Source organism: Anser brachyrhynchus (assembly GCF_964034855.1).
Source record: "Anser brachyrhynchus genome assembly, chromosome: 7".
NCBI classification, from domain to species: Eukaryota; Metazoa; Chordata; class Aves; order Anseriformes; family Anatidae; genus Anser; species Anser brachyrhynchus.
In genome coordinates, this window is record NC_137701.1 from 21,568,954 (window position 1) to 21,581,152 (window position 12,199).

The window sequence follows — 12,199 nt, forward strand, 5'->3', positions numbered from 1 at the left end:
TTATTTGTAATGAACTTGATTGTTACCTGGAAAACTGAAACTATAAAGATGCTTATTAGCCTTCTCTGGTACTTAAAAGTAACAATGAAAGTTCTCAGCATCGCTTCAGTGATGGTTATTTGACAGGGAACAGAGGCAGCTACAGAAACTTTCACAGAGGAGAAAACTAGAGAGTCTGTGGATCATATTTCCTAGACTCCTATATCTAGGAACTGGATGTTCCAGACTGAAAAAGTTCAGATGTAATCAATTCTGTTTCATTTTATTAATTTTGTTTGGTTTTGATGTAGCTTTTTTCTTGAAGATTTTTTTATTCCTCTCCCACATATAAGCTATTTACTTTTGGAATGTTCTGTTTTGTTTAATTCAGACATCTTTACTGGACTGATTCAGGGACTAATCGTATAGAGGTGGCAAAATTAGATGGACGGTACAGAAAATGGATTATCTTTTCTCTACTGGATCAACCAGCAGCTATAGCCGTCAATCCAAAAAGTGGGTAAGTACTTCCCAGAATTATTTTCAATGCCATTCAGTACCAAAACCCCACAACGGTAAACTTTACAGTAAAGAGTATGGGAGTGCTTTCCTGATCAGATCAAATTCAGGGTTTTCCTCTTACTAATGTCAGGAAATTTGTATACATGAGAACATATTTTAGGTTTATATTTTGTATAGGTGCTTGCATTGGTGATGACACCAGGTAGGCCAAATAAAAATCTCCTTTCTGTAATACTGTGTGCCCACCAAATTTCTCTGTTACAACTGAAATAGGGAAATTGATGGCAACCTCTCTTTACTGGCTCCAAGTAGTACAGAAATACCCGCTTTCAGTGGAAAACAATGTAAATGCGCTGGTACATTCAACACCTGTGCTTGGTCCATCTTGTATTAAATGATGGATCACAGGATGTTGTGATATGTACATCTCCTGGCTGCAGTGAAGCAGCACAGTTTCTTGGAGTCACTTGGGCTCTGCAGCTTTTTTGTGACTCATGAATGCCCAGAATACTCAGTTGTTTTTCTTCCACTGAGAATGAGAAATTGCCATTGAAACCACTCTCTTTCCACATAAGGTCACAAGTTGCAAACATTCTTCTTTGGTATTTATCTTCTGTTTTTGAAACACGCTTATTCAGTTAACTCAGCATGACTATGCTAATCTCACCTGCAAAACATCAACTGCTGAGCAGCTTTATGTTCCACAACTAACCTGTTCCATGAATTTCCAATCGATGATTATGGCAACCAAATTCTGAATTATGCTAAATTGCAGTTGTGTCCTTTCAGGTTCATGTATTGGACTGACTGGGGAAGGCAACCAAAGATAGAACGTGCCTGGATGGATGGACAGCAAAGACAAACTTTGGTCTCTGAAGACCTTGGCTGGCCAACAGGTCTTTCTATTGATTATTTGAACAATGATAGGATCTATTGGAGTGATTCTAAAGAAAATATTATTGAATCTATGAGACCTGATGGGACAGACAGAACTGTAGTATTACACGGAGGTAAGAATTTACTATGGAATCCATGTAGTAGTAACCAAGGTGTGTGCTACCAAGCACTTGGTTTTGATGTGTGGAGTTAGATTTTCAAGAGCTTTTCAAAGTCTTGGTAGTGTTTTCTCCTTTATACAGGGATAAAGAGCACACCAGGTTCAGAGCTCATGATGCCTGGGTATTAGATTCCCTGAGAGTACATTACATGACAAACCTAGGGACCTTGTGGAAAATTGGATTCTTGCTTTCTTATGTATATTATTAAGTGGTCTGCAGGTACAGCAGCATTAAGTGGTCAGCCATATGATAATATATATCTACAGCTATAAATGTCATAAAATCACAGAATCACAGAATCGTCTAGGTTGGAAGAGACCCCCAAGATCATCTAGTCCAACCTCTGTCCTAACACTAACAAGTCCTACACTAAACCATATCACTAAGGGCTACATCTAAACGTCTTTTAAAGACCTCCAGGGATGGCGACTCAACCACCTCCCTGGGCAGTCCATTCCAATGCCTAAAAACCCTTTCAGTAAAGAAGTTCTTCCTAACATCCAACCTAAAACTCCCCTGGCGCAACTTTAGCCCATTCCCCCTCGTCCTGTCACCAGGCACGTGGGAGAACAGACCAACCCCCACCTCTCTACAGCCTCCTTTAAGGTACCTATAGAGAGCGATGAGGTCTCCCCTGAGCCTCCTCTTCTCGAGGCTAAACAACCCCAGCTCCCTCAGCCGCCCCTCGTAAGACTTGTTCTCCAGACCCCTCACCAGCTTCGTTGCCCTTCTCTGGACTCTCTCGAGCACCTCCATGTCCTTCTTGTAGCGAGGGGCCCAAAACTGAACACAGTACTCGAGGTGCGGCCTCACCAGAGCCGAGTACAGGGGGACAATCACCTCCCTAGACCTGCTGGCCACACTGCTTCTTATGCAAGCCAGGATGCTGTTGGCCTTCTTGGCCACCTGGGCACACTGCTGGCTCATATTCAGCTGCCTATCAACCAGTACTCCCAGGTCCTTCTCCGCCAGGCAGTTTTCCAACCACTCATCTCCCAGCCTGTAGCGCTGCTTGGGGTTGTTACGCCCCAGGTGCAGGACCCGGCACTTGGCCTTGTTGAACTTCATGCAGTTGACCTCAGCCCATCGGTCCAGCCTATCCAGATCCTCCTGCAGAGCCTTCCTTCCCTCGAGCAGATCGACACACGCACCTAACTTGGTGTCATCTGCAAACTTACTGAGGGTGCACTCGATCCCCTCATCCAGGTCATCGATAAAGATATTAAAGAGGACCGGCCCCAGCACTGAGCCCTGGGGGACTCCACTAGTAACCGGCCTCCAACTGGATTTGGCTCCAAATGAAAGATTAGATGAAAGATTAGATTATATATTTAGCTAAAGAAGAATAGCTGTTGTATTGCTCCTGCTAGAGATGTGCTTGCTGACAGTCCCTTGTTTGGTTCCTTTGAGAAGTAGGCAGTCCATACAGCCTTGATGTCTTTGAAGGCCATTTATATTGGATAGCTAAAGAACGAGGAGAAGTCTGGAAGAAAGATAAATTTGGAAGTGGAGAAAAAGTGAAAGTGTTGACCGTAAATCCGTGGCTTACTCAAGTGCGCATCTATCACCAGCATAGATACAACCAGTCGGGTAGGTAATCAGCATCCTGGATGAGCCATTCATTGCTAAGAGATTGAAGTTGGTACCAATGTTTTCAAAGAGCTTAGTATTCTAATAATGTGTTTATCAGCACATGATAATATGTATTTCTGAAAATTTGAGAAGAAAAAAAAAGAGGGGTATGTCTAGCAAATATTTTCTACGTACACAAAATGAAATCAGCAATGGAATATCACACTGCTCTTCAGAGTCTTTTAGTAACGGATCATGGCCACGTTCTTTCCCTTCTTACCCTCCATCTTGGAACTGTCATAGAGGTGGCAGTCACAATATGAGTTTATCCTGGTATATACAAAGTGTTTTTATTTTTGCAGCCCCTGTGGGGGACATTTCAACTATGACATGCATGCAGTAATCACAAGAGGGATGTCCAGGGGATCATACAGCATACGCCCCCTTTTCAAACATGTTTTAGCTTTCAGAATCAGAAAGCTCCCCATTGCTTACAGATGTTCTGTTTCTTTGCTTCCTGGTGCTCCTCTGGCTTTCAACAGCCATGGTCTCTCACTTAGGAAGAATGCAGACAAAAGGCTTTGATGGAAATGTGGTGTTTGGACATCACTTGTTTTAAAAAATTGATCTAGACTTTAGAATTTTGGTGTTTGATATGGAATCCCCCTGCCATATCTCAGGAATATTCTGAATTGCTTCTTCAGCTGCCTTTATCACACTTTTTTCTTTTTTTTTCCCCAGTGCCTAATCCTTGTAAAGATGTCTGCAGCCATCTCTGCTTGCTAAGACCAATGGGATACACCTGTGCTTGTCCTCAAGGGACTCGGTTTGTAGAAGGTAGCAGCACAGAGTGTGATGCAGGTAAAATAATTTGTGAAACTTGAAATGAAAACAAAGGAAGTTTTGCTTTCAGAATGCAAGTACTTTACTGAATCAGGCATATGGAGGGATGACCTGGCTGATAAAGCAGATGCTTTTAAGTCAGGTCATCTGGCTTTTATTCTCATTATATAGTTATCATATACTGGATAACCTTTTAAGCACTAGAAGTTAGTGCTTGGTTGTTGCATTGCAGCAGAGCCCTCACAGAGTATCCAGGAGCACAAAGAATATAGAATTGCTCAGCCTTTCCTGAGAAGAAAGTACACCACTGCAAGATTTCTATTTCTTTAGCGCTCTCAGATTACAATGATGTGGATGGTATCCAGTATGTCCTTGTCCTTGCAACATTTCTCTAATAAATTATATCTTACAGCATTATGTCAGGCATCTTGTATATGGCTAATCTTCTCTGAATTCTTCTTGTATTAAAAGATAACATTTCATATTTTTTTTACACAGCCTTACCTCTGTCTGACTTACATTTTCTTAATAACTGGTGATGCTGTTTCCTATTGCCATAAGGTGTGAGCTGCAGAGGGAGGAGCTAGTAACCTGGTGTAATAGTAATGGAAGTGTACAATACACTTTTAAATAAGGATCAGTAACACTGTTGATGGAATTTTCTATTTGCTGTTTATTGCTGTGAACTTATTTCCATCCACTGTTTTTCTGCATAAATAAATGCATCACAGGTTCTTAGTCCTCTCTGTATAACTCTTCCATCTGCTTGGATCAAAGAGTTTGGGCGAAGGAGGTGAAGTATTGCTGCTTTCTGAATAGACACTTTTGAAGGGGAGTGGTGGGCTGCATTGCACAAGCAAAATAATGTGATGGCACATATAACTGAGTTACTTCTGCCTACTTTTACTGAATAAGCCATTATTTTCTGAGAAGAGGTTTTACTTCAATTAAAATAAGTTGATTTGGCAAAAAAATAAAAATAATAGCAGCAAATATGTGCAAAAAAAGCAAAGCTAATAATGAACGTAGTCTGTAAGTTTGTATACATAAGGCCTGTGGAAATAAATAACATCTTCTGTGATATAATTTATTTGGCTGAAGATGTCATAATAACCTATACATGGCTTTCAATTTTTGCAGCTATTGAATCCCCTCCCACAATGCCACCAGCATGCAGGTGCATGTACGGAGGAACATGCTATATAGATGAAAGTGGTCTTCCGAAATGCAAGTAAGTCAGTATGTTGTTAGGGTAGTCCTGCATCAGATTGTGCTGATTTAGTCACACAGAACAATTCAAGGCTTTGAAATGTGTTGGAAATGCTTCAGAAGATGATGTACTTTGGCAGCAGTATGTTGGTAATAACAACAGAAAAACACATAGAAGCATAAAAATATCAGCAAATAGTGATGCATCTGTTGGGAAAATGTAATGCAAAAAATGTAAAAAAAAAAAAAAAAATCAATGCATCTATTTGGGGAAAAAAAATCAGGGCAAATCTGTATGAAGAGTAATACACAGTAAATGTAACTTGGAACAGCCACTAGGTGCCACCAATGCGCCACTGAAATCAAATCTTTTGCCTTCAGTGACTAGCCTTTTCTGACTCAGCACTTATTTCCATTTTTAATTCTAAACGGATAGTAGACATTATCTTTACAGTCAGTGAAACATATCATTACTAAGCACAGAGTTAAAATTTATGGCATGTGGATAAATATTACAGAATATAATAATAACACTGAGATCCTAGACTTAAAAGTCAGTCATTCAGCTGTCCTACTTATATTCACAGGTGTTCTTATGGCTACACTGGGAATTATTGTGAAATAGGATTGTCAAAGGGAGTGCCTCCTGGAACAAGTAAGCTTCAAGTATATATTACGCTTGATATTTTGAGCTAAGGATGTGTAATAACTCACTATGATACCTTTGGAAGGTCAAGCTTTTAATTCTCTGGGATCTTTTTTACAGTCAACTATGTTTGCTTGAATGTTTGCTTATTCTTCTGTCTTTGATAGCAGCAGTAGCAGTGCTGTTGACAGTCATACTAATCATTATAATTGGAGTGTTAGCAGTTGGAGGCTTTTTCAACTACAGACGAACAGGCTCTGTTTTACCAGCGCTTCCCAAACTACCAAGGTATGTTTCAAAGGCTACATAGCTGGAATGGCTGAACACTGAAAATATGTTTGTGCCTAAGTATTTCTAAAAAATTCACATTGTTTGTCTTATGCCAATTCTGTTGGAATATGGGAAGTACAGTGTTGCAGCAATTTGATTGGATTTTTGATTCCAAGCAGTAACATAGCGGCTGTTGTCAAACTCTTCCACATTCCAAATTAGCTTTTAAATAATGAGAACTAGAGAAAATTGTTTACCTAATCTGGAACTGGATGTTCAGTTCAGAAGGATACAAAAGACTATAGTTACATATGTTTTATTTTGTTTTAAAATTGTGTAAGAAAGACAGGTCTGGCAAAGAGATCTTTTTAACATTGGGGGCTGAGCTCTTCTGCAGTGCTGTATTCACCTGTTTAAAAATACATGGAGCAACTGTAGCGAACCTTTGTTCCTGTGTCTGAGCAATCTGGGCTTTTTGTAGGTTCCTGCACTCCTAACAGTCATAGCATACAGTGAAAACCGTCTTTGTGAAATATAATTTAAAAATATTTGATGTTTTAAATCAAAGGAAGATGAAGTAAAATGACTTGTAATGGTTTCAAATAATTTGTTTGGAAAAAGATGTTACAATGTCATGCTTAAAATTTTTATTTATCTTTAAGCCAGTTATGTGTTTTTAAAGTCATAAAGCTACATCTTCAAAGTCTTTGCACTGATTTCACAGCAGTAACTCTTAAATCAATGTGATTAAATTATTGTAATCAGTCATATAGATGTAGTTATAACTGGTTCCTCACTCAATGACTACACTGAATAAATTAAATTTATGAATTGATGTGGTAAAATTTGGGCAAAATTTTCATGCAAATAAACCCTACAGAACAAAGAGTTCATAAGAGATTTTTAAGCTTCTCACTGAAATTCCCTGCTTTCTGCTTTGCCAAAAGGAAATTTTCTGCATCATCAGACAGTGAACAAGTAGAAATTGTAATGCACTGGCTCAAAATTTACTGTTCAACTGTACTTCTTATATAAGTGAGGCCATGTGAAATGGAGAGTTCATTTTTTTATCTGTGAGGCTTGATTCAGTTTTTGTTTCTCCCATAAATATGCTGTAGTGCTGCCATTGTTAAGTCCCTCTTCAATCTGTTAACTCGTCCATTTACTGCAGAGTTACCTCAGGCTTGGCTGTTACCTTAACATGGGACTTCTCTATATATGAGAATCCTAGACTGAAGTTTTTAAAAATTGAATCAGCTGGTGCCTAGGGGAACCATCTGGTAAAGTATACACACACAGCACCAGCTGTAGACAAGAGTTTTAGCACAAGCCACCTCCAGTGAGGACACACAAATGGAAACACTATTTCAATCGTGCTGTCTTCATTCAATTTAGGCAAATTGGGCAAAAGGAATTCAAAGGTTAACTGCAGTGGACGTGTTAGTTGCATAGTTTTGGGAAGTTCCATGCTCAGAGTTCTGGTAGAAGGTCTGCTGTTTAGCTACTCACTACTACCTTTGGCTGCTCCTATTATTTTGAACCTGACAGTGTTCCTGTTCTCGTGTTTGTATTTCTCATGCAAACCTAATGTGTAGATGTGGTCACTGTAAATCTCTATGCAGATTGAACATTTGCATATATGAAAACAGTGTCATTTATGTATCTTCATGATTTGCATGCATAAACATATTTAGTATATGTGTTGTCAGAATTATATCCACACATTTGTACAAGCCATTGTAGCTTCATTTTTTATCAGTTTCAATGAATTTGAACTTCTGAGTGAATTTATACATTTGTCTGTAAATCAACATTGAAGTAAGAGTAGTCAAAATGTAGTTAAATTTTGGGGAACTGTAATTTCTTGAGCCTATTTGATGTCTGCATGGGCACATAAAAAGATATTTGTGATCATTCTGAATGGGAAAACAGGTGAGAAGAACTGCTGAACTAATGCTGGAATATAACTGCTGGTGCCGTCGTTAGCTTGCTTATAGCCAGCAATAATTCCAAGTGATATCTGTGGTTTAGAAGGACAACTATAAGAAGTTGTTTTTACAAGCTTCCTTTCTGTATAATATGTTCTTTTTTTTTTCCTTTTTTTTCCTCTTTTTTTTTTTTTCAGTTTAAGTAGTCTTGTAAAATCTACTGAAAATGACAATGGGGTAACTTTCCGATCTGGAGCAGATGTGAGCATGGACATAGGAGTCTCTGGTTTTGGAGGAGAATCTGCTATAGACAGAGCAATGCAGATGGTAAGGTTTAATTTGGAAATACCTTTTTTTTTTTTCCAATTGTGTTCTTCTAATGTCATTTTCTGCTGATAGAGGCAAGTCTTTTATGTAAAAAACATAGTGAGATGATAAATGTGTTCTAGAAAAAGAAACGAACATTAATAGATAATTTCCTGAAATAGATTTTTTTACATTGAAAGCAAGAACAAATGCAGACTGTTCTTAAAAAGATAATGCGACTACCTTTCTCAAGATTTTTATGGTAGAAATTAAATCTATTGCCTGCTTTACTATTTCAGCATATTGTGCGAATATACAGGGAATTAAGTAGGCAATTAAAAATAGTGCAACAAGGAGTTTCTCGAGGGTCTTTGCATTCTGCAGAACAGGTTGAAATATGCAGTTTTCAAATTCAGATTGTATGTGTTGGAAAATTCAGAGGTAAAATTCAGGCCTAACCACAGGATGTACTACTTAGCACAGCAAATTACCAACTTGAACAGTTTCTTATTTTAGCAAGTTAAAGCAAATCAGGTTTAATAATTTGGGGGACATTATCAAGTGTAACTCTGTTTCATCCATGTTTTGTTATACACATCTGAGAAATAGTACGTCTTTGTGTTTCCTATGCTGTATAGTTTTTCTGTGGGAAAAACTATTCCCCATTTTGCCACAGTAAGTACAATGCTTAAAAGATTTTTACTTCTACAAATCAAATCTCAAGTATGTTTGAATAATAAGTGCTTGCTTGCAAAGTATTCACTGGAAACTCCCTCAACTTTTAAAGATAAATTTCAAACTTAATTGACAGTAAATTAACATGAAATGAAACAACGAGCAAAGACAAGCTCATAATATGTGTACATGACCTTTCTCTAGACAAAGAAGCACATTAATTGTTAAAACTAAGCAGCTGTTGTAATGAAACAACCACGTGAACATTTGAGTAAATACAGGGAAAACAGCTTTAGGCTTGAATTACTACCTGAAGTCTTCTTCATGCATGGAAAAACTTTATGGTACTTTCCATTTTTCTGGCCTAATATTAACATATAGTGATGCATTTTTTTACATTGCTAGTAACATTCAGATCTGAATACCAGTTAATTCTACTTAAATGTTATTATTCCACCCTATATATTCAGATTAAAACCAAAAAGTTGTGTAGTTTTCTGGGAAAGAATTCAAAGGGTTTGGTTTATAGCAGCAGAGAACTGCTATATGTTCCTCCTAAAATTTTAATATCACATATGCATAAGTGGATGTTGGAGGGATATTTTTCAGTGTTGCTGTTCTTAGCGAAGCTAGGCTAATATGAGGGAACCAACAGGAGGGTAACTACACAGTAAAGAGGTATACTTAGGTAGTACAAGTGAGGCAGTCATTTGTAGAAGTGAGGCAGGTTTAAAGAACTTGCTGATGTACTATTCCTGCATTAGTCCCCACTATTCCTGTGATGGGTCTGTGACAAGGGGCAGGGTAAGTGAGCCTGGGTAGGATTTTGTACTTGTTTGCATTACCATTCTACCTGATAATGCTTGACTGGCTTGCCCTGGGTGGCTGCGCCTATGTGGCACTAAATGTTTTCTTACAAAATACTCATGTCAGCACATTTGCCCACCTGCTGTGAGCACTGTAGCTGAGCTCTGTGTTTGACGCTGTGCGTATGAAGTAGGTGCTATCCACGCAATGTTCATACATGGCAAAATATTAATTTATAAGAGATTTGATAAAGAAAAATGTGAAACATTTTATTTCTGATATAAGTCTTGTGTTCTAACTAAGCGGATACATTTCTCCTTTGCCTCAAAAAATATAGCAATCTCTCTGCTGGGACAAAATGAATGAATCCAATTCTCATATACTTCAGATAATGCTTGTTAATTTGTGTGTCAGTTTGAAGCCTCTAAAATTAAATGCTTATTTTGGAATTATGCTTCTTTTGATATTTTCTCCATGTTGAAGGTGTGATTTATGGGAGTCGTCTTTACTCATCAGCTATTCAACTGTTTTTATTTATTTATTTATTTATTTTTTCTGTCCAACTAGGGAACAGAGTAGTACTGGATCATTCAATGGTCCATGCTGCTAAGCCAGAAAGTAAAATGGTGGATAGTAACCTAACATTATGCTTTTAATATATGCTAGATTTTGTCTAACCCTTTGTGAAAGTAAACATGGATTTTTGACAGAAATGAAGAATTGGACTAATTAGTTGTTTGTGGGAATACGGATGTGTTTATTGTGCCAGAGTTACTGTTTCTTGTTGTTGTTGATTTGTTTTATCTTCCTAGAATGAAAACTTTGCAGTAGAGTCAGGGAAACAGCCAATCACATTTGAAAATCCAATGTATACAACCAGAGATAGTGGAGCCAGTGGGACCAGTGCAGTTACAGTTGTTCGACCAACACATGTAAGAGAAACTTAGGCTTGCCTTTCACCCTTCATTTTCCTTTTGACCTCCTTTTCTTGTTTGAGGAAAGTTGATTTTTCTTCTTCTCCTACAGGTAACAGCAGTTGGTAGTAAGGAAAATGAAAATTTCGAAAATCCTGTGTATGCCTCTGTAATATCTGCTAGTCAAAAGGAACCTCCTCAGAGTATGGATGCACCTCAGGTAGTATATACGTGTGGTCTAGGGCAGCCTTGTCTGTTTTGTGCTCTAAATCAGAGGAACTGAATTGTTAGGGAAGCTGCATAATAGTTTCTGTTCTGTTCAAATAATCCTATGGAGCTGGCACATGATCTGCATCAAGTCCAACTAATCAGGCTATATTTCCAAGATTTCATGAGCTGGTCAGGAACTAAAAGGAAAGGAATGCAAGCACAGAAGGACCCAGGCCATGCAGTTAAGAATCTGTTGAGATTAAGACCTTCTTTCTGCTTGGCACACCAAGATATTTTGAAGATGATAGATTTGAATGGAGGATTTCCTTTCACTGTCTGTTGTGCTCCGTTTTGAGGGCAGATGCTAGTTTGAAAATTATATTGTAAGGGCTGTAAATTGGCATTGCTCCACAGGAGAAATGATTGTAACTAAGATTTTACTTTGTACTTTCAACAAGAATTTGTAAAACCCTTATGAATTACACCTTGATAGAAGCAGCAGAGTATATTTTTTCTATAAAATGTGAAAATTAAAAAACAATAAAAAGTGCATATTTGCTTAAAACAGTGAAAACAGTTCTTTTTGGTACTGAAAACTGAAATAAGACATTTGGTCGCAATGTACTGTCAATGTTTTTTCGCATTTATTTGTAACTTTATATTTTAAATTAATAGTAAGGGTATTTAGAGCATTTATTTTTTATATTCTTTTAGGATATTTTAACAGTCATGATTAAAGTATTACCTCATCTAGATTATTCATGATTCATGGAAGATACATATTTATGTCTTAGAATCAGTCTGTGCTGATGGTGGCTTGTTTGCAGGACTATCTTCACACCTTGTGCACTTAAAAGTACCTGTGATGAGCTTTGAAATGACAGCTCCTTCAACCTTCAATTGCAGTTTCATGTCCTTCAGTAATTTCTTTCAAGTCAGTTTTTCTCCTCTTTGACCTATTTTTCTGGAATGATAGGCTCTCCTGAATTAATTTAGTCACTTTTGGTCTAGTGCTGTGAATACTAATACAGGTAAAGTAACAATAGCTGATTATCCAGCAGAGAAAAAAGTTGAGCCTCATGCGTAGTCCATCTTTTGATGTCTGTTGGATTGCAGCGGATGCATTATGTAACCATTTTGTTTTCCTTCCTACTTCCTGTCATATTTAAAATGTACATTCTTTGGGAAGATGCCTTGTAAGAAAAAAAAACACAACTCATTTCATTTGAGGTCTCAATGCTCTTTCAAATAGATAATCAA

At 37.7% G+C, this 12,199-nt stretch overlaps 1 protein-coding gene across 1 annotated transcript in view; it reads left to right on the forward strand.

Moving 5' to 3' along the window:
- Positions 1-12,199, forward strand: part of LRP2 (LDL receptor related protein 2) — a 119,626-nt gene that overhangs the window by 104,161 nt on the left and 3,266 nt on the right. The window contains 10 exon segments of the mRNA XM_080601045.1: positions 371-499; positions 1,291-1,511; positions 2,970-3,149; positions 3,873-3,992; positions 5,115-5,205; positions 5,771-5,838; positions 5,997-6,117; positions 8,225-8,354; positions 10,628-10,747; positions 10,842-10,949. Coding sequence (XP_080457171.1) covers positions 371-499; positions 1,291-1,511; positions 2,970-3,149; positions 3,873-3,992; positions 5,115-5,205; positions 5,771-5,838; positions 5,997-6,117; positions 8,225-8,354; positions 10,628-10,747; positions 10,842-10,949 — 1,288 coding nt within the window.